Raw genomic sequence first — 26,005 nt, forward strand, 5'->3', positions numbered from 1 at the left:
ATGAATATACCTGCTTTAAACATTCTTTGTGTGTTTTTAATTGACATTTTTCATGCTATCCCCTGGCAACTCATGGCCCATGGAATTGACCTAAATGTAATGGGGGAGGGACTGGAATTGTCATGACGGTTGAGTGAACTTCTTCCTCAGCCTTGATATACATTCGTCTTGAAGTGAAGGGTGCAAGGCACATAATTTGAGTGTCAGAAATTGTGTTGCGATGGTAATATCATATAATGGCATTACTGCATAATTATATATTCACCTTTTTACTATTTCCATGGTCGTAGTTTCAAGATTAGGTTTTTATTAAATCGAGCATTTGAGTTTATTCTGAATCTCTCAATCCAAAAGTGGAAGGAACATATTATTTGTATACAGTAGTGTCTGTAACATGTTTACTTCCACAAATTTTATTTCTGAATCTTGATAGAAAGTGCCTTGGTAATTGTTCATGCAAACACGTGAAAATGCTGTCGTAAGCTGACAGGAGTGCAAGGCAATTTAAAAAAAATCACTTCATATAAAAAGTTTAAAACCTAACCACCTAACCAGTAATTTAGGGAAATTTTGAAGGTGGCTAGGAAATTGCAGCAAGGCAACCTTGATTGTGCAGAAGTGCATATTACTATTTTCAGCAGTCATAGAGAAATTATAAGTGATTTTAAAACATTGAAATTTAAGAAAATTCCAATGTATGAAAGTACATCAGTTATTATTCTGTGGAATGACAAAGAATTTTATCCCAAGTCTACATAAGGTATACCTGGTACCTGACTTTCAACATTTTCCCCCAATATTATTAAAGAATTTTTTTCTTGCTTACAGGGTATACTCATAAAAGCCCATAATTTAATTTGTAATTATCTTTTTGGCTCCTCACTTTCTCTCTCTCTTAACCCCATCTGTTACTCTCCCCCTCTTCTTTCTGTAACTGATGTCTTTTTTAATATTAATATTTAATATACTATGTTTTGAGTGACATAAATGTGCTCACACATTGAGTGATTGTATAAAATGGCATTGGTTACAATTCAAATTGAAATGTAATAAATTATGTGATTTTGCAGCTAATAATTACATTCTCTTGTGTTGTCATTCTAATTGTAGTTAATTAGTTTATTCACGGTATGTGATACCACAAAAACTTGGGTGTCAAATCTGTCGATCAGTATTCATGGTTGATTTTACATACCAGTAAAAGCAGAAAAATTAGAAAAAATATCGGTCGATGGTTTGATGAAATCCATCAAACAAAAAGTGAGTTATGACTGTTTAATAGTTCTTAATATGTGACATATGAGAGCATTTCCCCCAATCATTACTACCATCGGCATAGTCATCATCTTCTACTCATGATATTCATCATAATGTTCTACCAATAACTATTTGGGAAAGGTAATACAGGCCACCCCCACCACTGAATTACTGGGGGGATTGGAGGTGCATCCCCCTACCCAATCAACACTAATGCACATGAAGAAACAATGGCTCCATACACAGAGACATTAGCGATTTCGTTCACTTTATTTTTCAAAGAATAAACTTGCATGCATTCAGTCAAAGTATTTTGACCAGTTATTTGACGAAAGCAATGGAAATAAGATGAAGCATGTAGCACATTGAGAACACTTCGGCCACGTAACACAACTGAATGGATTCATTGTCATCCGCAACACTTAGCAATTGCTCATGGGGGCTGATTTTATGACCGAATCACTGTATTGAACATAATAATCAATCGATGATACAAATCAACCTGTATGTTTAGGAGAAATGCCAGTAGTTGCAGTTAACACTGATTTCATGAGAAAGTCTGTAAAACAAGGCTTAATTGTCAGTACATAATCAAGGATCTAAATCTGGTAGTTAAATAAACTGAACTTTGTGAAATCTTGAAATCTACGCTGATAAATGTTCACACTGAAGATCACCAACAGAGATAAGCGCACGTGGGACAGTGTATTATTATTGCTTTGAATGTCGGGCCCGACGCTTGACCCGAATCCCGTGCTTATTTGCTGATTTCTCAGCAATTACACAATTTCTTCCAGAATCCTTTGGCACATATGTTTTATTTAACAGACACTTTGGTGGTCATTTCATTGGATTCTGTACGAACTCATTTTGATATCGTTACCACTACTGGCATTTACCTTTAATCACTGGTCTGTGAAACTGGCCCTTGGTTCACACTACATAAAGCTTGTCACCACTGACAAGCACTTTAACTGTCATCGAGTGACAACTTGTTCATGATGACAAATTAAACATCCATTATGAAATATGTAAATTTCACCTACAGTTCCCTGATGAAATAAACCCGGATTTCCTCCTTTCAGAGGGAAAAAATATAATTGTCAAATGAACAGTTATCATGACTCTTGATATTACTGTTTTAATAAATCAACAAAGTCCAAACAAATTTCCTCTCAATATCCTCTCTTTATTTCAATACAAATAGGCAATTGTTTAAGAATTTGCTGTATACCACCTTAATAATTATTAATACGATTTCTAACACCATCGAAATAACAATACAATGTAAATTGAAATACCAGTAAATATACCCCATCAGAACAAATATTTATAAAATATGAAATTAAATACATTTGAGGCAGCACACTTCATGGACAAATATGCTCAAGGTGAAAAATGTGAAATACAGGTTACTCATAAAGTGAGGCAAGTTAGGTAAGTCGACTACAAAGTAATACTGAAATCTTGATTTTTCTGAAATCATCTTATAACAAATCTTACATCCGATTCTAATTTACGAGTCACTTTTTCGGCATCAAATATATTCCCTGATATAAATTACTGAAAACGGCTTTTGAAGAATTGTTATCTTGATTTTTCTGAAATCATTATCTTACAACAAATCTTACATCCGATTCTAATTTACGAGTCACTTTTTCGGCATCAAATATATTCCCTGATATAAATTACAATCGTTTGATTATATATTTTAATATCTGTATTCAGAGAAGAAAAAATAACATTTACCTCCTAACGTGTATTCAAGATGATAAAAGTTAATACTATTTTGCAATATCCACTTAGCAGACACAGATCTAGCTGGATGAGACACAATAGTTGTGAGGGTGACACAACATATGCTCCTGCGACATTTGCACCGATCTTAATATCTCAGAGGGCATAGGGTTAGAGTTAGGATGTATAATGTAAAGATAAGGATTAGGGTTTATTTAGTTCTGATGGTTAGGTTGTATATTTAGCTTAACATGCAGAATATCCATCAGAGCAATTGTCGCCAGAGCAAATGTCATGGAACCGTTTTGAGAGGCCGACTATTGTGCAAAAATACAATATGGCCCCTGAAATGGTATTGTGTCTAAACCGGCTGGATCCATGTGCCTGCCACTCAGATTCAACTTATTAATGGAAAGCAGGAAAGCTTCATCTCTTAGAACCAGAAAGACTACGAAACAAATATGGTTTTCCATTTCCAGAGGCCTAGAGAATGTGACTTTGGTTTCTTTGCATCCATTATGTAGAGTGAAACTGCTAGCCTTGTGCTCCTGAAAACAAAAGAAAACATGAAAGAGCTAGCTAGAGATACGTATAGGAAGAGCAGAAAACACTCATCTAGTCCTTTGAAGAGAATATAGGCGTGTCTCACTTTGCATGTGTTTAAATAAATTTGACAGTTTTTATCCTTTAAGCCCCCATCACACTTATTCGGAATCAAGCAGAAGCTGGAAGGAAAAAAATACTTTTAAAATCTAGAAATGTTTTGTGAGCAACTTATGAATTCACCAAATGGAGTTGAAAATCAGTAAATTGACAAGGTGAATCATCATACACTAGTTAAAATGAGCCGCAATGGAGTCAGATTGATAATTTGTGCTAATTTCTTGGACATTCTAAATATTCTGACTGCATTCGAAATATTTTTGTCATTTCTTTTGGCCATCCCGAAGGTTTTGGTCAAGTTCAAAACATTTGAGGGGTATTTTCGAAGGGTGTTAGAGGTAGATTTAAATGACCAACTGGTGGTCAAACAATAGTCCTTTCATTCCGGCCAATTCTGCTTGATTCAGAATAAGTGTGATGGGGGCTTTAGAATTTATACAACTAAAAAGTCTAGTCATGAAATATTTATAGAAAGTTTAGGAATCATCACAAATCGCCAACTTACAATGAGCATTCCATTAGTAATACTTTTAAAAATTTCCCATCAATCAAATTACACCCAGCTATGATGACAAAATATCTTTTAAATAATAATTTACACGGCACTAATTTCAATCAAACCAAGGCACTCTAATATCACTCTGGGAGTGTTTCATAGGAAGTTTTGTCAGGGATTTTCAATGGCAAACTTGCTCTAAGCCAATCAGATGCAAGGATTACAGTAGCTTTCAATAATAATCACTTATAATCACTGACAAACTTTGTTATGAAACTCTTCCGAGACTAATGAGACTTCCAATGTTAGTGCTCTCAGCTGCATTCAAAGAATTGCTTCTTCGACAGAGACCACTTACCGCCATCATTAGCCGGATTAGCAGGGATTTTCAATACCTTGAACAAACTACACAAAAGAGCTGATTATGACGTCTCAAGAACTCAACTCACTTGCATTATCATGCCTTGTTATACTTTATTTCATTTATTATAGAATAAACCGAAAGACACCGAAATTTACTTTTAAATTTACTGAATTGAACTCCCCGACTGGGTGGAAAGTGGCAAATGTAAATGAATGACTTACCTTCAACACTAACTCTTGTAACAAGCGTTGACATTGCTTCTCCAATCCGATTAGCAGCTGAAAATAGGTCACCACTCCCTCGCCTACTTCCTCCTAATAAAGGAAATTAAATACATAAATGCAACATAAAATAAAAGAGATTATTTTAAGAAATAAAATTCCAGAAATATTCATACACCCTCTTTTCATTCCTTTATGTGTTTTATTTTGTGTATATCATTATCATGGTTTTTTTCTTGGAATTCCTTTCCCTTTTTCCCTCTAATTTTCTTGTTTTCCTAGGCAGGGTTTATTACCACATTTTTGATTTACTGAAGTTTGATGTTATAAACATAATGTGTAAGAATACAAAATATAAATATAGCTATGCACTGTATATTTTTCAAATCACTACTTAAATTACCATTCCTCAACAGTCATATTGTAAACACATATCAGTTGGTAATCTGAAGAAATAAAGAAATGCATATTCAATGTGACAAGATAAAAATACACCTATTGTTTTAAATGAAAAGGTAATTTTCCATTTCTCAACTCTTTGCATGCCAAATCCTGATTTAAAATGATGTAAAGCAATACCAAAGGCCTAAACCATCTTGCTATTTTGAGGTCCTGAATTTAAAGACCTAACCCCATATTCTTGGGTTCAATTCAAACTCTGGTCCAAACTCGTTGTCATAACTATGGATAGCCAATTGTGACAGGTATCTCAAACAGTTCAAGTTCAATTTGCCAGCTCATTTGACATTCAAATCATTCATATGTGACTGGGAATAATCACTGAAATAATTCTATTCATAATTGAAACATGAAGAAAAGTGCCAAGTAAAGATATGAAACATACAATGTAAACAGAAATTTTGACATTTTTGGCTTGCCATACTTTTAATACCAACTTAGATCATGGCCTCGGCTATTAACCAGACTTCAGGGTCCCGTTTCATGAAGAATTGTTATAATAACAAATTAAAATTTCTATAATACATTTACTATCAGCCAATTAGATTGAAGGATTTCAGTAGCTTTTAACTGTTATTGTAAATTTGTTATTATAACAAGTTTCATGGAACAGACCCCACAATACCGGCAATAGAGTACATACTTGATCTCCTTGGTCTTGGTTGAAGGAATTCTTCCATTGTCATGACAGGCACATGTGGTTCAGCTGAATTTTGACAAAGGAAAAAAAAGAAAAACCTTAGTCCAAATACAGAATTAAGCTTGATTCATTGAAAGTAGGGGGGGGTCACTTTGAAGTTCATTTATTATGACATTTTCTTAAGGCTAAGTTTATCACTTTGCCATAATTTCATTAGTTATTTCTTTGAATTATGAATACTCAAATCATAATCATATCACATTGAAATGTATCACAGAGAAATGTAATGTCCAGTGACATTGACACATCTTTCAATTCAAGCCTTATGTGAAGAAATATGCGACAAATGAGTTAGAAAACACTGAAAATAAGGAAATTCCTGAATTACCTAACATAACTGCAGATAGATTTTTCACAAACAGACACAGTAGTCAAAAGTAAAATTACTTTTACCTTCTCCCCCATTAATTAAGGACCATCTCTCATCAAACAGGAATCTTACAAAGAGTTGCGACTGATGCAATCAATCTCAGTTATGGAAAGCCAGCAACCCCAATATCTAAGATGCACATAATCTCTTAAATATGTTTTCTAAATGCAATGTACATTCATGCATGCATCATTGTCTGGACAAATCAGTGTGCTCAAAAGGGTACTGTACGAATTTGGTGGTGCGCTACTTATTGGCTGCAGTGGACATTCCGAAATTCGCAATGCCTCATGGGGAAAAAAGTTGGCATCTGTTGCGCGTGCTATTGCATACATGCCAGAATGCTGTGCTTGCCAATGCAGCTTGGCCAGATTGCATATGCTGTTTATCAGGGTCCAGGTTGGTGTTTCATAAAGCTGTTCGTAAGATACGAATGACTTTACGCACAACTGGTGATCCTTTCTTGTGCTGTGTGATATCCCTGTGTAATTGAGTTCTGACCTAAGAACATGTTCCAGTCGTGCGTAAAGTTACGCACAACTTTACGCACAGCTTTATGAAACACCCCCCAAGAGGTAAGAGAAGAATTCGCTGCATGTTTCTTTGTAAAATTTAGACAATTTTCGGTAAATTCTTCCTCCGCTTCATATGGTTTTCATTTTTGAAGCATCCGAGTCACATTACAGTACACTGGCAATGTGCGCTGCCTACGCCTGCGCACGATGTTGACCCCGGGGTTAGAAATTGACCCGTCTGCTGCAGCCGATTGATGGTGCACCATACCGTGAATCCACTGAATTAACTGCAAAAGGAATCATGATATTGATGGATTTCTGTAGTCGAGATTGATTGGATCACTCATAACTCTTTGCAAGAAAGACAGGGGAGTATTTTATGAAAGGACTTGTCAGACATTTTATCCGACAAGTACTGTTTTATCTGACAGTTACTATGGTAGCAGTGCTTCTCAGCCAATCACAACCAAAGAAAGTTGTCAGACCTGACAACTTGTCGGACGAAAATGTTGATGAAACGCTACCCTGGTATACATTGGTAGGGTATCATCATGGCAACCCATCTAAATACCCACCTGGAGGAGGAGAGGGGCTGTCATGGAGAGGGAAAGCATCAGTCATTCTCTGAATCAACTCATCCAATTCAGCTTCCTCTGATGGATAAGCCATGGATACACCTGTCGTTGGAAAGTGAACCGTCGATTGGTCGTTGATGTTGGGCAGGAATCGCTCCAGATCCAACACGCTCTCTAAGGCACGTGACTTGTTCATTTGAAATGCAGCAGGGATTGACTGGTCAGTTCGGAACCTGGATGGGTGTGACTGGTCCGTTTGAAATCCAGATAGATGTGACTGGTCAGTTTGAAATCTTGATGCATGTGATTGATCCATTTGAAATCGGGATGCATGTGATTGGTCCGTTTGAAACCCAGACGGATGTGATTGGTCGATTTGGAATCCGACGTGATGGGACTGATCCAGGCGAGAAGGATGTTGGCTACTGAATGGAATGTCTGTGGAATGCGATAAACTGGTCTGATAGCCTTGGCTGTTGTCGTGGTGCGGGGCAATAGCACTCTGACTCCTGGGAGGGTACACACCACCCACACTAACTTGATGCACTGGTGATGCATCACTCTGTAAACCATAAGATCTGTGTGCACCATCTCCACTACCCTGAAGCGGAGCTGGTGCTGAAGTCTGTAGAGCATGAGTAATCACCGGTGGAGCTAAGGCAGAAGGATCCATATTCCCAGGGTAAGGTGGAGCAGGTGGCAGCATCCGAAAGCTCCCAGTCGAAACCTTTGATAGATCAGCCATTTGATGCTGATGGAGAGCTCCACTCGGGTTTCCCTGACCATAACCATGTCCATTAACATGTTGACCTACCCCCACTGGGAGTGCTTGACTGGTATACAGGGGTGGGGGACTACGCCCATGGTCGCCACGCCCATCTGGGTAGTCCTTCCCCATCATGACAAACCGTGGTCTAACCGCCGATGCACCAGACGACCCTGATGAATGGTCCGCGATGGTGTCTAGAGCGGGGTGGGATTGTCCATAGGGGGGCAGTCGCTCGCCCGTCCGGTCATACCCGCTACTGGCCTGGTATCCTGAACTGTGATTAGAGGTGTGGTTCATGGATCCTTGATGGTGGTAGATGGCGTTGCTTGGTTGGTATGAAGGACTGTGGTTGAGGGAAGCAGATCTTGGTGAGTGATCAGACCTTCCTTGGCTTGTCTCCTTCTGTCAATGGGAGAGTAGGAAGATAAATTTTAATAACACTAATAATATTCTTCTTTTATGAAATAGCACTTAATAAATCTAAATGACATCTCTAAGCATTTTACAGATATATTATCAGATCCTTGCTTGCTCACACAATTTGTATGGTTTTTCTCCACTCCCTGGGGAGCATTCCAACAAGAGTTTCAAAAGTCAATTGCTAGGCATATTTTAGGCATTTGTATCATATGAGATACCCATTTAAATACCTGGATGGAAAGTGAGGATTGATGCAACGGACGCAAAGCAATGAGATTCAAACAAATAAACCTCTGCTTAAAAGTTGCACAGTAATGTTAGAAAACATGTTTGATGAGCTAGTGATATTGTGGAAAAGTAGGAAATACAAAATTATATTCAACCCCATCACCAATCCATTCAAAAAACATTTGAGATTGGACAAAAAAAAAGGTGTGTTTGTACATTTTTCAAAGTTATGTATAAGAAAAATAATATTGATTTGTATTCATTCAATTTAAAATACACTTAAATAAATTATTTGAAGGTTGGACAAAAACTGATTGTGTTTGCAATAATTACAACATTATAATCATAACTTCAGCTGCATGGCTACACATCTGGGTTCGGGGTTCAACAATTTTACTTTAAATGAAGTTGCTAATTGGCACCACATAATTAAAATCAAATCCACAGAGCTACATATAAACTTTCTCATCTTGTTTAGAATTAATACTGTGAATAGGAGAATTTAATACTGCAAATTATTGAGTTTAATAAAATCCCACTGGCCCTGTGAAACAATTTAAAGGGGAAAAAAAGTGAAATCAGGTATGCTTACCCTATGTATCATGGTTCTGAAGTTTTTTAGCTGCTCTTCTAATTTCTTGTTATGTTCTTCCAGGACTTCATAGCGAGCGAAGACTTCATTTCGCTGCTCCACTAGTCTTGTCCGGTCATGAGGAGATGGTTCACGTTCCCTTGGTTCAGAGTCCGTCTCAGATGATGATGATGATGAGGTGGAGTCTTGGACATGCAGGCCTAAACGTTCAAGATCATCCATAAGCTCACTTTTCAAAAAAGATGAAAGAGGGATAAAGTGTTTATTAAACCACATTAAGGGGTTTATGAAGATGCTAAAAATTATTTCCATTTGTTCATTCCTTTAATCTTGGGATTTTGTGGAAAAAATCTCATGAATTTAGCAGCATTAATCAAACCTTACTGGCCAATTCCACACCTACAGCAAGTTCAATGAAATCAATAGAAAGAGAAAAATCAAATAAGCTAACTAGTATTGGATGGAAAAGATTTTGTAATTTTTTTTACAATAATTTCTCAATAAAGTTATAACCTCAACATAGGACTTGCAAATGAGACATGATAAGAAAATAGAGCTTTTATTTGTGAAAATATACTTTAAAAAATATACATGTACAAATATGCTGTGTACAGAGTAATATGTGGAGAAGACACGGTGTACTATTAACAATTCTTGGAGGAAATAAGTCAATATCAGGGTAAAAAAAAACTAATTCAGTTGTTTTTTTTCATTTGCTATATATGTATTTTCTTGTTCTTGTATCAGTTCTAATAAAGATAATACTTGTCTACATACTCATTCTCTCTTTCTAATTCATCTATAAGATTCTCCAGCTCTCGTCGCTCTTGATATCTACTCTCATCAGTGGTTGTCGTGCCAATAGATGGCCTAGCGGACTTGATAGAGGGCGGTAGACTAGTAGAGCGATGTAACCCTGGAGGTTGCTGGGCTTCCACTGCTTTCAGCCTATTCAAATATTATATGCACAGATGACAGTGGCAATACTGGTACAGGGTATGTAAAACATGCACTCTAAATGCATTAAAGGCCAAGTCCACCCCAACAAAAAATTGATTTGAATAACAAGAGAAAAATCCAACAAACATAACACTGAAAATGTCATCAAAATCGGATGTAAAATAAGAAAATTATGACATTTTGAAGTTTCGCTTAATTTCACAAAACAGTTATATGTACATCCTGGCTGGTATACAAATGAGGAACTGACGACATCACTCACTCACTATTTCTTTTGTATTTTATCATACGAAATATGAAATATTTTCTCCTCATTGTCAAGTGAAAATGAAAAAATGATTAATGTCCAACTCTACAAAATAAAAATGTACTCACAGTGATGTGATGTCATAATACCTTGGTTAACCTAATATATTCTTCTATGCTTTTTTCTACTAAATATTTATTTTGTTTTTTGTTTTATTATAATGAAACATTTGCTAGAGAGTGCTACCATTGAATCTTACCATACTTGCATGAAACAATAAACAATTACCTATTTACAATCATAATAATTGACCTCATCCTACCTCTCTGACATTTGACTGAGCCTAACATGGGTCTCTAATTCGGCATCTTGGTTATCACTAGAAAGAAAGAACACAAAAACCGTTAGAAATTTTGAAAAATTTTAAATATAGTAGAAGTGTTGTAACACTTTGAATGTCTGTTATCATTAATGACAGGAACAATATTTCATGGATTATTTTGTATGACATAAATTGCGTTGATATTCAATTATATACTAACATAAATTATATTATGTTATTATAATCGAATGTTGTGGCCCAGTGGACTAAGGACTTTACTTGAACCAGGTGAGGTGAATGGGTACCCGGCAGGATTAATTGGGTGCCATTGATAAAATGGTAACTCGAGCTAAAGTCGGGTAATAATAGTTGTGCTTTATATCCTCTGGCAGAACGCGCTATATAAATCTAGCCATTATCATTATTGCATTCAATATAGGAACCATGTGGAATAGAAAAAAGAAGAAAAATTAAAGAATAAAATTATGATGAAGATCTCATATTTCTCAACCTGTACTGCACGCTGTGATATAAAGATACATAAAATGGTAAAACCAACCATAACTGAAAAACAATGTCAAATCATGGTCAAAAATTTATAATGAATATGAATATGAATATCAATCAATCATAGAACTATTTTTTATGATTGATTACACCGACCAGGGTCAGTCTTAGGCAGCAACGTCAACATATTTAATGCATGTTTGTTAAAAATATTTTCTAGCTATGATGCACATTCATGCATTCATTGTTTTTTGTTTTTTTTTTTTAATTTGTTAACTACTCAAATACCAGTGAGACCACATTTCTTAGTAGAAAATAATTTAAAATGGATTTAGTTTTCTCTTACCTTGCTTTGTCATCAGATTCCCAACCATCCTCTATTGAGCGATATTTCTTCTTGATACGACGGCCATGTTTCTTACTCAAATTATTGCGCACAGTCTTTGTAAAGGCACGGACATCCTCCTTTGATTTACTCTGCAAAATTAAATAAAATAAAGAGAATAAACCGATGAATAAACAGGCAAGTAATGTACAGTTCCAATGGGGAAATAGTGATTACTTTCATTATGTATCTACTTTGTGATTAAATTTTCAAACTGCAAATGGAAATTACCCTTTTCTAACGTGCCAGAAACAATGTGCTCTGATCGTCTTCAGATTAGGATCTGCATTTTGTTTTGTTTAATTAATTTTTTTTCTAATAAATATTCTGATAATATCTGAACAATTAGGAGGTAAGGAAGCAATTCCATAATCATCCAATTTTGAAATAAAATTGATGTTTATTAAAAACAAAGATAAAAGAATGCAGAAATTTAAATTCACTAATCACATTTCAAATGGAAATATGCAAAGTACATGTACATTGCACTTACATAATTTAATTCAAATATTATTGTCTTTGTATGATCAAAATACTACTATGGACCTTGTTTTTGATGGATATAGGATTTGGTTCAAATAGAGTAAACAGCACTTTAAATTGAACTGCTCAGTTGTCTTGAACAGACAATAATATCATTAATTCCATATCTCATGCTTCTCTCCACATGCTCAAGCAACATTCATTTTAATCATTTTATCCTCTATTTTCAATGTACTTCCTGCCCATTAATGCTCCATCCTGACTCTTTGTGTTTTAACAAAGCAAAGCTTATCTTGTCCACCTATACATATCCACCTCTTGTAACTATAACAATGAAGTGTACATTCACTCTGTAGATGTTAAGTGTATAAATCTACGACAATTAAGTGTACATTCACCAATCCTGCTATATAATGTAAATAGAGTTAGAAGAGAGGGGTTACATGTGTAAGGTTTTTGCATACTTCTAAAAGTGGACATGAATACAAATACAATGAACAATTCATTGAGAATTCAATGAGAATATAATATACCGAGAGGCAATACTCCTGAATCGGGTGGCTCTGCTTGTGATGTTTGGACGACCTACGGGTGAAAAAGCAATTCTGGCAGAGGTCAAAGTTGAAACACTTGAGGCACTGGTAGCGAAGTCCAATGATAGGATACATCTTACAAACAGAACACTTGACCTCGTGCTTCACTGTAATATACAATTGAAAGAAAGGGAGACAAAGGATCTCAACAGAAGTTTAAACCAGTCCTCAATTTTCTGAGCATGCCATTAATTGATCCCATTTTATTACGTATGCATGTGTGCACTTGTATGATGTGTGCTTATGTGCACATATTTTTTTGTGCTTTTAAAATACAATGGATTCTCTATTCTTTCATGATTACAATAAACCTCTTGCAATAGAGGCCAGAGAAATCAAAAGGAAGGGAAGAAAAAATAAATAAAATAAAGTACAGCAAAAAGAAGTGTAAAAAAGAAAAAGATCAACAAAAGATTTATATATAAAAGAGAGACAGAACACACAGAGTGAAACACAAAGCATATCACTGTTAAAAAAAGTCTTAGGAAAAACATGACTAACAAGACCAACATACACTGTACATATTTGAAAATCATATAACTATTCATTAGAATTCAGGCACTTTTTATAACTATACACTGGTAAATATTCAACATCAGTATATAAAATCAGAATACTGTACATATATTTTTGTTTTATTGCATGAAGAGCTTACTTGTTTCTGCAGCTGAGAACCTGTGTAGAGTTGGAAGCCAGACTAGGGTCTGTGGTTCAGACATCAACCATTGGTAGAAATCATCCTGAGAAATGGTTGGTCCCAAAGCCTGTCAAAAAGTATAAAAAATAATAATAATAACGGATCAAATAACATTTGAAACCAGAGCAGTATCAAATCACATTTGAATTTAGAATATATAAGAAAATAATTTTTGAGGAACTGATGGCAAAATACTCGGGTGAACCTGGGTCTCTATTTCATAAAGACTTATGGTCATTTTCACTTTGCCACTATGGTACCTATCATCCCAAACTTGATTGGCTGTAGAGATATTTTATCATGATGGCGATTACAATGGGATGGTAATTTTATACTACCGTAGCCTGCTTTAAATGAACTGCAATTCTCCAAATCCAATTTGCATACAGTTTACATTTTACTTCATAGTTTACATACTTCTTTGGACATATCACATGCTTTTTGGCTGCAGATGGTTTTATTATAATTTTATTATTTAAAAGCAATTTCATAAACATGACAAAGACACTTGGATACAAATTTACAATTCAAGCAAGTCTCAGAAGGGTTAGTTTTCTTGGACTAAACCTCAACTGCTGTTGGGCGTTCCATCAATATTTGTAATTGATCTTTGCTTTTGATTGGTTGACAAGCACAGGTGTGTAACTGTAACTACGGTAATTTTTGGATGTTGATGACTTATCAGTGCTAATAACATTCACGCAATGTTCCCCAGGGCCCCGTCTTACAAAGAGTTGCAAATGATCCAATCAACCCTAACGCTAATGGAAATCCATCAGTGCCATAATTTTTTCTACACGAAATTTGCAAAATGTCCATTGCAGACAAAGGAGAACACACCAAACTGTCAAGAAATCAATGAATTTATGGACATACATTCATATCTAGAAAATCTTTTGAACGAACATGCATTTTATATGTTGACTTTGCCAGCTTTCCATTGTTGCAATTGATCTGATCAATGTCCAGAGATGTAAGACATTGACAATCTGTACTGTAACTGCAAAAATTAAGACAAGTAGAATTACCGACTGGAAGCAGTCTTCTACTGATGCTCCTACACCTTTCCCAAATGTACCGTTCTCACCGATCAAATTAGTTATCTGTAAAACAGGAAAATATTGGCAATACATGGAGTGATATGTCAAGGAAATTTAGAAGTCAAATGAAAAATTACCTAAGGTTGACATTATTTTAGGTAATATTCGCAGGAAATATAATATCTGTGAAGTTGATTATTTGAGAAGGTTAGGAGCAGTTGAAACTTAAGTGATGAATAGAAAGAGATGTAGCAAAAAGAGAAACACATTAAACAAGAGAAAAAGTTGACACCACTAAGTAATAATTTATTCGCAGGAACAAATATAGAAATCAAAGAAAAGAAGACCACTCTGAACCATATATAGCCATGTCACATGTTTCAATGGAGAAAAAGAAATAGTATAAGGTTAAATCAATGCATTTGCTGATGTGGTTACTGAACAACAATGTTTCCTACACTTCAGGATAACAGGGCATTTTCGCAATTACTACGCAGATGCTTTCTATAAAGCAGAAAATCTTTCGTCAAAAGCCCTTCAATGACAAAACAGACTTTGTTGAAAAAATTGTTGAATCGAAAGAGCAGTGTCGTCCTAGACTCTGGAAAAACAATATATTTGCAATTTTTCGATCAGTCCAAATCTTCAGACGATCTGCTGTCCTGGTTCATCGATTTTCAACAAATACCTCTCAACTGTCCAATGTGATTTAACTTACAGTCAACAACATCATACTAAAAACTTTACTTTGTTTCTACAATTTGTTGAAACCATTTCTTTTTTTTTCTTGAGTAGTATAAATCTCCCTTACAAGATTTGATTACCTAGAATAGATCTTACCTGTGTAACGTCATGCATGAATTCTGTCATCATCTTACGGGTGATACTGCCTATTCTATTAGCGAGGAGGTCTTGGAAATCTATCACAGATAAAAGATCGGAAGGGGAGCAGACTTTATAATAAAATAGTGACAGACCAAAAAAAACATATGGGAGCGAAAATAATTTGCTGTAATAAGTAATTTACAAAAACAATTAAAAACCAAACTGATGATTTGCTTTACTTGCTGATCAACAAGAACAATTTTTTTTCATGACAACTGTAAAGATGAAACAAAAAGACCCAGATCGTTAGTTATACCATAGTATCATTGATATGTTACAAGCTACCGTTATAAGCTACTAAAGTCTTGTATTTTGATCACCAGGGATTACATCCAACAAAGAATATTAGGATTTTTAAAAATGGATGAGTTTCAAGGAATGGGTCATCATTGCCAAGCCTATTTAAAAAAAAAAATCTGCTTAAGCAATGTATATTTCATGTAGAAATACTACCTTTATAATATAAATAGATATCAAGGTTGGCAATTTTTTACTAATAAAAATCCTTAAATTTTGAGTTAATATTCCAGAAGTCTGTTTACTGTAATAATACCTTTAAAAGCAATACATTAGCCTAATTCATAACATTGTATGGATATTTCATTGCTTACAAACTTCTTGTTTAACCTAAAAGTCAATATTGCATTTCTGTTTTATTTCATGAGTCTTTGAAAACTACAGATCAAATATTACATCTGTATTTATCTGTTACCTTTCCAGAACAGATGACAGTAATTCCCCACTTAAAAACTACCATACATACAATACTTACATCTGTATTTATCTGTTATCCTTGCAGAGCAAATGATCGCAATACCCAACTTGACAGGTAGAACTCTTATACAACCTGTCCTTTGGCTAGAATAAAACAGACATGACAAGGAGTGTCACTCAGATGGCATGCTGTTTTCAAAACGTAATATTTCACGTCATAAGACACTTATATGAATTCATTTGAAATTGCTTAGGAAAAAAAGATAGCAAAGTGTTCTAGCTTTTTCAAGAAATAGTTTCAAATTATATAGATTTTGATTTGCAAGAAGTAAACAAACACAATAACAAGAGAAGTAACATTCATGTGATAATATCCCACTTATAAAATAAAAGTTTACTTTCAAGAGTACAAACTCTACACAGAAAGTTATCGTTAACGTTATCGTCTTTGTAAATCCATGGGCCCTTTAAGAATTCCATAGGTATCCAGTAATAATTTCAAATAATAAATTGCATTTTAATGGATCTCTTGTATTTCTTTAAATAGATGAAATGAACCAAATCTTGGCATGATTTTGATCAATACAATGCAAGAATGACTATATAGGCCTATTTATCTGCAGAAAGAGTAATGATTAGGAAATTGATCTTACACATCAAATAAATTGAGTAGCCAGTTAAGAAGCAGATCACTGCATCGATTCACTCTAAGCGTGCTCCGTCCACGGACCTTGGTCATGTGATACATCTCGTTGATGATGTTGTAGAGCTGGATGGCATCCATGACGCTGTCGTTATGGCGACTGTATCCATGGAGCTCAAAAGCCATCCTAACAGTGATCAAGTTAACCACGTCCACTGGAGAATAGAATAGATAACACAATGGTATTTCATATAACACTTATAATAATTAGGCACAACTTTATGAGCAACTGGGCCCCATCTTACAAAGAGTTACAATTGATCCAATGAATCTTAACTCTATGGAAATCCATCAGTGTCATAATTTTTTCTACAGGAAATTTGCAAAATGTCCTTTGTAAACAAAGGATAACACCAAATTGTCAAGTAATCAATGAATTTATGGATATACATTCATATGCAGAGAAGTTTTTGAGTAAACATGCATTTCATATGCTGACTTTGCTGGCTTTCCATAGTTGTGATTGATCGGATCAATCACAACTGTTTGTTAGATGGGCCCCAGGTGAGCCTATCTTCTAGAAAATGATTCTCATAGGTGTTGATTAAAGTGATAGATAGGGTCACCAATCGTCTGTAAAGTCACTTGTAACTTAAAAACAGCTTTGTGAAAAGCCCACCTGGTAACATTAAGCAACTAATGACACAGTCAAAATTCAACATCATCAAAATTCCTTAAATTCTTTTTTTGCACTGGAGCTTGTTATTATAACCACTATATATCAATGCAAAGAAAATTCAATTCAAATACACAATGAATTAATCAGAAAAGAGGTAAAGAAGACATTTTACTCATACTCACTGTGTAATACTTTTTGTAGCATTCTAAGCTTAGCAGCAGTTCTGTATGCACCAAACTGAATGTTGTCCATTGTGCCTAAACATGCATACGATTAAAACATTTACAAACATAGCTAACACATATTAATTATTAAAATGATTCCAGTAGGGTGTTTCACAAACAGTAGAAGTGTGACTTAGAGCACTGGCGACAGATCCAGGAGGGGGCAAATCCAGCCTGTGCCCCCCCCTTGAGAGGCACAATTTTAAAAATTTTAATGTAGAAATGCTGTTAAAACAGAAGTGTGCCTCCCCTTTTGAAAGTGAAGACCTTTTTTTTGCTTGTCAAATTTTTTTTCATGAAAATGTGCCCTCCCCCTTTCATAAATCTTGGATCCGCCCCTGCTTAGAGTCATGCTTAATGCTGGCGCGCACATGATATCTGACACGCAATCTCATCGATTAATAAGCAGAAAAATATGTCCACAGAGCAACATCTGACCAATGCAGTGATGCGTTTTATACCACAAGCAACTGGAAATTTAAATGTGACATTTAGTCACAATTGAATAATTGTGAAACATTCCATTGTTCAACATCAATAATGCTGAAACAGCATTGTAGACTTCCATGCGCGATTTAAGAAATTTGACCCTTTGAAAGCATAAAAAGTAAGAATGAGAAAGTCATATATGTGTACATGTAGGTAGGTGATTATCAAAGGACAATACAGTTCAACCTCACAAGAACAATGTATAGTCACGTACTGTATTACTGGACACTATCATGATTCTGGACATGAATATTACTGCGTACGAAAAGGATTTTGTACATGTGTACTGTACTTCCGCAGTTCAATTTCACAGAGCAATACATAGAACAAGATTGCAAAAACAAGGTGAAAAATTTCAACTTTTACCCTATTTATCTCTGAAATGACAGAAAATGCTTAAAGTATCATATAACATAGATTTGCATTAACAATCAATATATTTTTTCGCGTCCAGAATCATAATGTACTTTGTCGAGTACAAAAATAATTGTTTTTCGTGGAGGGGTATGCGGCAAGTGCGATGCAAAGAAAATGGTTGGTAAATACAAAACAATTCTATCATATTCATAATTTTCATAATATTTGGAATAGCAAGTGCAATTTTTTCTTGCTCGTATTTGCTCTAGTTGTCATTTTCAAAGCACTGAAATAAAGGTGTCCGGCAATAGGATTAGGATACAATGCCATATAATTTGCAGAAATATGAGAGGATCAAATGATGGAGAATGGAAAGAAATTACAATAGCTACAAAATTGATGGTTTGAGGTTTTGATTTTTTTTTTTAAGTCTTACATCCTAATAAAAATAAACAAATATACTTACTCAAACTGGACATGGCCGACACAAGATCTGGGTGATCCCATTGCGTGACCTCACTGTAATGGCTTTAGAAAAGGGAGATAAGACATACATATGGTAAGAACTTTATTTAGAAGCTATAATACTACAGGAATCTGGATTTGAATGTATAAATTCTGTAAAGATTCTTTGAGAGAGCAAAAGAACATTACGTTATGGTAACGTCAACGTGGATACATAAAGGCACAATATCAAAATTCTGAGCCATGTCTTTCACACAGGAATTAAATAAGAATCTAATAATTTTTAAGGGTAAAAGAAAAGTAGTTGGAGCAAACAAATATTTCATGAGAAATTCTTTAAAATCAAGGTTAATTGTCACCACTAATGTTAACTTATCTTTGTGAAATCATGAAATCTTAGCTCAAAACCAACAATTCTGATGATCACTAACACAGAAAAGTGTATGTGTATGCATAATGTATGTCCGAATATTGCTTGGAAAAATATCTGACATTTGATGGAATTCTGTGCTTATTTTGCTCATTTCTCAGCAATTACACATTTTTTCCAGAGCCACTTGGCACATATTTTTATGTATACATACATGTACAAACACTTGGGTGGTATGTTTATTGGATTTTGTTCAAACTCATTTTGCGATCATTACCGCAACTGGTATTTATCTTTAATCCTTGCAATAAATTTCTAAAAAATGAAAGCATGGGGAAATTGTAGTAAAAGATTCGCAGTGCCTTTGAATCCCACTTTAATGGCATAACTTAATGCAGCAACCTTGTAAATATACAATGCATTAATGAGTTTTAGAAGAAACAATCATGCTTACTTGATATAATATGGAATTCCATTGCTCGTTTCACTTTTACTCCATTGGTTCTCCATTTTTTCTGATACTGACCTACATTTCCCTGTCTATCTGTACTAATAAGATATACATGATATGAATTAATAAGAGTTGCCCACTTGTTACATGTAATTTTGTTTATCACATGCAAGCAGCTCCCCTATATGTCACGTACTATCGATTCTATAAATTGCCATTTTCTACTGGTTCAGAGCTACCAAGTCTCACGCATTATGCGTGAGACTCAAGCATTTTGGACTCTTGTTCATCCCTCAAATCTCTGTCTCACGCAACTATCACAGGCTATCCCCACATACATTGTACACAATGTCTGTGATCTCACTCAGATTCACAGAAAATCTCACGCATAGCTGGTCTTTGAACTTGGCATCTCTGCTGGTTTATGATAAAATATGAAAAAATATTTTTTTCATGGTAGCATGTATCTTCTTCTTCTTCTTCTGGAAACAGTACAGTCCACCGTCTGGTGTATTGTCGTACTGGTGAAGTGCAGCGTGCAAGTGTATGTACATTATCCAATAAAAATTGCTTACAGTGTGCAAGTAAAAACAACCACCGTTATTAACGGAGCTGGGTCTTTTGTACCTCTTGTTTAAAGATGTGTAGAGAGGTACAATTAACTGTGCTTTGGAGGATAATGATTCCGATGATTAATTAAAAGAACATGATCAATTGACCCCCCCCCTATATCCTTTTCATTATGAAATGACCACCCAAGGGTTCATTACCATCCTGTCTGTGGGAAATCTACAGGTAGGACTATGGTATACCAATGCTGTACACAGCACACAATTTAAAAAATCATTAAAATATCACTTTTGTTACCAAAAATACTAATTTCCGTATAGTTTCAATTTATTTTTCATTGGTAACTTGGGGGTAATTTTTGTATTCACCATAGTGCTCAAAAACTTGAATTATCTCAAAAACAAGCCGATATCCTTAAAATCTGACATCATCAACATGAAAAGCGACCTAAAATTACCCTTTGGTGTAAGTTTCTTTGGGATGAATTCAGTAATCATGAAAATATTGACAAAAGATCGGCAAATTTGTCACCGTGGCGTTAGCGCCAGTTTTGAAGAAATCTGATATTCTCAACAAGCATTACGATATCACCATTTTGCAAGCAGAAATCATCAAAAATGTGAGTTAATGTGGTACTAACCGATTCTATAGGGGTAAAGCATTTTGCCATCAATCTGATATAAATAGGTCACTTTTTGAGCTTGAGTTTTTGTTTAAAATCTCCACAAAAACTTTGGTCCGTGAAGTTCGTTCACACTTTTTCAGACCGGTTTTCCAGCACAGCGCGCATTTGACGATCGGAATAGAATTTTGAGATCGCGATACTGGTGAAACCCCTTGACCACTCATCCTACGAACAAGGTTATCTTATAATGTGTTTGGACCTCATTGGTACTAGTATGGCAGTGTATCCTATTGCCGGACACTTTCATTTCAGTGCTTTAAAAAAGACAACTAGAGGAAATACAATCAAGAAAAATTATCACTTGCTATTCCAAATATTCTGAAAATCATGAATATGATGAAATTATTTTATATTTTCCAACCATTTTCTTTGCACCGCACTTGCCGCATACCCCTCCGCGAAAAACAATTATTTTCGTGCGTGACAAATTATATTGTAATTCCGGACGCGCGCCGGACGGGTAAAAATATTCTTGATTATAATGATGTAAGAAAGAATTGGTGTGATTTTTTTCGAGATTAATCATCTCATGAGTAAATTCTAAGTTTTTGTTTGCTTTCTTATAACGATTCTGATCAGATCTTTGTTATAAATTTGCGTTTGCTAACTAATTTCCTTTTTTTTAATTGCGCGTTCGATATTGCACTTCCAAGTGTTAATGATGCTCGTTCATATCGTAAGACTCGGTCATCAAGTTAAGTTCTATCGATGCGCTGTCGATCATTGATGGCTCTCCAACACGGTAAACCTCGCGCACGGCCGGGGTACCGGGAACATTGAGAACTAGCCGTCGACGATTTAATCGATGAAGCGTACGAGATTGAAATTCGGCAAATCAGGTCCGTATTTCAATCAGAAAATAGATCAATTGGGATCAATTGTTAATGCCAAAACTGTGTTATATGTTATTTCAAGCATTTTCTGTCATTTTTAGAGAAAAATAAGGTAAAAGTTATATTTTCGCCTTGTTTTTGCAATCTCGTTCTTTGAATTGATCTGTGATATTGAACTGCGGAAGTCTTACGGTACGAAATTGATTTCCTACGCAGTTATATGCGCGTCCGGAAATATGATAGTGTCCGGTAATACAATACGTCACTATACTAGTAGTAGGAGTGCTTAGAGTTAGTATGTGGGACCGTACTATAGAATAGAAATAAGAATAGGAGCATATTTTTAAACAATTTTAGAGATCTATACATTTGAACAAGAATATTGACTGAAAATACAATGCAGTGTGAGAGAAAGTACAATTGGCAGATGATACACTCAATTTCTATAAATACCTCATTCAAACAATGGCGATTCTTGTCCGTTTTTTTTTTATACAATTCAAAATTTCGCTCCGAGAGCTGTCCTTCGTATGAGTGTACCGGTACCGGGTGTGATGTGAGTGCCGCAAAAAAACCCATCCGGGGTGGGGGGGGGGGGTATCGTCTGATCTAACCGGTGTCGATTTCATTTAGAAAAAAAGAATACTAAATCAGTTTTATTTGATTCAATTGCTTAGCTGCGAACTCATTTTTACATAATGTTCAGTACTTATTAGCCAAGGTTTGGTTTATTTACGATAAAAATATGTAAATATAAACAAAATGTACATTGTAAGATCAAATCAGTATAACAGAATCATAACATAAATAATGAATATAATACAACATATAGGCCTAAGACTTATATAACCCTATATTGTAGGGATGACTCGTTTCAGATGGGCTAAAATTAATATAGCCCATCTGTTCTTCCCCGAGGTCCCTGGTATTTACCCATTTTCAAATTCTTTGAATGTGTACCTTTTCAGGGGCGGATCCAGCCACTGCCAATTGGGGGCCCGAAATTTTTTTTTCACCCATACTTTCCCCGATAGGCCGCTCAAATTTGATTTTTGTTAGTTTCTTTAAAGGGGTTTTCCCAGTGGCTTAATGAGCCAAAAATTTTGAGGGGGTCTCGATATGGCGTATTGAGTAAAATTAATAAGAAGTTACGAGCGAGCAAAAAATTTAGACAGTTTATGACAAAATTCCAAGTTAGTGATAGATTTTGACATAACGTTTGGAAAATAATATTGTATTTCACCCTTTTTCTTTCCATTTCTCTTTTTTTCTTGATCACGATTTTTTTTTGAGGTGGGGGGGGGGGGCAAAACGCCCATGTCCTAATAGTAATTTCTTAGCTTTATTCTTATAAGCAACATAAATGTGGAATAATTTCATAAGCCCGATTTAATAATATTAATACTGTGCAAGATATACATGTATAAATCACATAAAAGGCAATGAGAGCGCGAATTTTATACTGTATACTGACATGAAACATTTTTAAAATTATTTTCCAAGTCTTCCCCTCATCTTATTTTATTCACTCGTCTTCCTCCTCTTATGTTTCCCCTTCTTTTTTCTCCTCTCTTTTCCCTTCTTTTTTTCTTTCTTTCCCTTTTTTTCTTTTTTTCTGCTCCGCCAATAGGGGGCCCGGGCCCCTCGCCCCCCCCCCCCCTGGGTCCGCCTATGCCTTTTGACCGTAACTCTCAGGGGCCGCGGAAGCGGCAAAAACGTGTACAAAAACAACAAAATTACCATATGATTGTGAATATTTGCATGCTCAGCCCCCCCCCCCCCACTTGAAAACCGTTCTGCGGCCCCTGACTCTGAATGTTCATATATAGGCCTAACTTTTGAAAGTAACAGTGACTATTTACATGTTTTTGCTCAACATCATGTATTTTGGGAGGTAATTACGTCAGGTTATGTACTATGTACGTATGTTTCAGATTATAGACCTGAATGATCAATCAAGATAAGTATATATTTAAAAAACAAAAAATAACATTAAGATATAAATTTTGCCCACTGCACCCCGACACAAAAAATATAAATATGATCATTTTAAAAAAAATCGTTATTAAATAAGTAAGAAATTGTAAAAACAAAGAATTGTAATTTTTTATCATGACCGAAAAAAGTGCAGCCTACAAGGACATAAATTTCATAATTTTGATTTTAGAAATTCATCAAATATATCGTTTATACCGGCATAGAAGTCTGTAAGTCTGATAAAAGACGGAATAAAAGAAATTCTAGAAATTAGCTCATCAACAATTATGAATAGTAAAATCGTTTCTCTTATAGTTTGTAGATTTTAGTAAAAGGAAGCGCGTCATGGACTCAATGTGGCAATTCCACCTGTTCAGGGAGGCATCAAATCTTGTTTCAACTGTACAGAGAGAAAAAAAACATTTCATAAAATGAGAAGGGGATATCAACCCGTCATTTTTGCACATTTCTATTGATGTGTGAATGTGTATATAAGGAATCAAATGATTCGATGGCATTGTTTATTTGTTTTTTGTTTATGTTTTGGGTAGTGCTTTTTTATATTTTCAAAACGATGAGATTAAACCTCATGAAGGAACATAAGATGCAATTTTTAGAGATATTCTTTTTTTTATCGCTGATTTTATCTTTTTCTCCGAGATTTTTTTTCTTTTGACACACTATAGTGATAGTCCCTTTTGCTACATATTGATGCAATTCAAGTTTCCAATTTGATTCGTTTTCTATACCAATAGGGTATTAAAATCTAGTTGGCGTACATAGACTCAAAAAGTGTTAAAATAAGTAAGTAGCAACCAGAAGTGTTGTAATGTAATACACTTCTCGCTTCTTTTATCTTATCAAATTATCATCCAGTCCATCCGTCATAACAAATCAATGAGGAACTGAAACGTGACTGCACAATTTTTGGTCACGAATTCAGTGATAAAGCCAATAACTGGACCATGGCTCAAGCAGCGGGAGGGGGACACGGGGCAGTCCCCCCCCCGAATTTTTAAGAAAGAAAGAAAGAAAGAAAGAGAGAGAGATAAAGAATGAAAGAAAGAAAGAAAGAAAGAAAGAAGGAAGGAAGGAAAGAAAGAAAGAAAGAAAGAAAGAAAGAAAGAAAGAAAGAAAGAAAGAAAGAAAGAAAGAAAGGAAGAAAGAAAGAAAGAAAGAAAAAAAAGAAAGAAAGAAAGGAGGAGATCGAGAAAGAAAAAAAAGAGACGATACAGAATTCCCCTGTAGGCCTATTCAATATAAGACCAAAATATTTTTGCCTCAAAAACGTGGGCCTAAGTTATATTTTCATCTGTATCCCAGGTTAGCTTAACAGGATGTGAACTTACTAGCATAATGATACGTGCCTGGATTAATAACATGAAAGAGCTTACCTCATGACAAAAACAACGTGGGAAGAAAACAATAGAACAGAATTTCCATGGACATCGAAATGGTGAGAAAAATGTCAAAATTTCGAATAATTCAAGTTTATTTTCAAGAGAAAAATGTGAATGGAGAATAGTTAATTAATTAATGGCCCATAGATCTTGACTGGTCAATCGAGAGATGAAGCAGCACCAATTGGGTGCACCAACGTTCACCAGCCACCCCCCCCCCCCGCCATGTGAAATAAATTAAAATAAAATGGTTATTAGACCGACTGGTTATGACACGAAATGATCAAGGGCGAAGTGATTATTTGACCAAGATGGTTATTGGAACAAAGACTGTTAGACGAAATGTTGATGGACGGAATGGCGGTAGACAAATTTTCATCTGCTCCCACCCTTATACACATAATATTATCCAGTTGGACCTATACCAACTGATGATGCAAGCAACATTACACCACCACCACCACCGCAGCTGTCAGCAACCATCACCAGCAAAATCAGTGGCACCAAATACATGCTCACCGCTCACGTGTGGTGGTCTAATTTTTCTGACTCTTGCTATGCAAACAGAGGATCGTGGGTTCAAATCCTAGCCATGGCGTGCTTTCCTTCAGCAAGAAATGTATTCACACTGTGCTGCACTCGACCCAGGTGAGGTGAATGGGT

At 35.3% G+C, this 26,005-nt stretch overlaps 2 protein-coding genes across 2 annotated transcripts; both read right to left on the minus strand.

The window, feature by feature from the left end:
* Nucleotides 1-2,076: 2,076 nt before the first annotated feature.
* LOC121423932 (dystrophin, isoforms A/C/F/G/H-like) lies at nt 2,077-14,688 on the minus strand. Its single transcript, XM_041619479.1, has 11 exons — nt 14,589-14,688; nt 13,519-13,627; nt 12,804-12,970; nt 11,749-11,879; nt 10,896-10,952; nt 10,144-10,314; nt 9,367-9,595; nt 7,358-8,525; nt 5,841-5,903; nt 4,739-4,831; nt 2,077-3,542 (listed from the first exon to the last, which is right to left on the minus strand). The coding sequence occupies exons 2-11, from the start codon at nt 13,580-13,582 to the stop codon at nt 3,529-3,531; spliced, it is 2,157 nt and encodes a 718-aa protein (XP_041475413.1). The 5' UTR covers nt 13,583-13,627; nt 14,589-14,688; the 3' UTR covers nt 2,077-3,528.
* LOC121424174 (dystrophin-like) lies at nt 13,599-22,500 on the minus strand. Its single transcript, XM_041619780.1, has 8 exons — nt 22,419-22,500; nt 19,881-19,975; nt 19,058-19,119; nt 17,704-17,778; nt 16,853-17,057; nt 16,258-16,343; nt 15,425-15,520; nt 13,599-13,627 (listed from the first exon to the last, which is right to left on the minus strand). Exons 2-8 carry the CDS (start codon nt 19,934-19,936, stop codon nt 13,599-13,601), a joined length of 609 nt encoding a protein of 202 aa, XP_041475714.1. The 5' UTR covers nt 19,937-19,975; nt 22,419-22,500.
* Between the last annotated feature and the right edge of the window lie 3,505 nt (nt 22,501-26,005).

Source organism: Lytechinus variegatus, chromosome 11 (assembly GCF_018143015.1).
Source record: "Lytechinus variegatus isolate NC3 chromosome 11, Lvar_3.0, whole genome shotgun sequence".
NCBI lineage: Eukaryota > Metazoa > Echinodermata > Echinoidea > Temnopleuroida > Toxopneustidae > Lytechinus > Lytechinus variegatus.

What these genes read in the sequence shown, in the direction of transcription:
- LOC121424174 (XM_041619780.1), bottom strand. Translation starts at nt 19,936, where the DNA reads ATGGAGAACCAATGGAGTAAAAGTGAAACGAGCAATGGAATTCCATAT. An exon ending in GGAATTCCATATTATATCAA is followed by an intron (nt 19,120 to 19,880) that starts GTAAGCATGATT and finishes CCTTTTCTAAAG; the next exon opens with CCATTACAGTGAGGTCACGC. An exon ending in GATAACAGATAAATACAGAT is followed by an intron (nt 15,521 to 16,257) that starts GTAAGTATTGTA and finishes TATCTGTGATAG; the next exon opens with ATTTCCAAGACCTCCTCGCT.
- LOC121423932 (XM_041619479.1), bottom strand. Translation starts at nt 13,582, where the DNA reads ATGTCTGAACCACAGACCCTAGTCTGGCTTCCAACTCTACACAGGTTC. An exon ending in GTTCTCAGCTGCAGAAACAA is followed by an intron (nt 12,971 to 13,518) that starts GTAAGCTCTTCA and finishes TGTATATTACAG; the next exon opens with TGAAGCACGAGGTCAAGTGT. An exon ending in CTCAGTCAAATGTCAGAGAG is followed by an intron (nt 10,315 to 10,895) that starts GTAGGATGAGGT and finishes ATATTTGAATAG; the next exon opens with GCTGAAAGCAGTGGAAGCCC.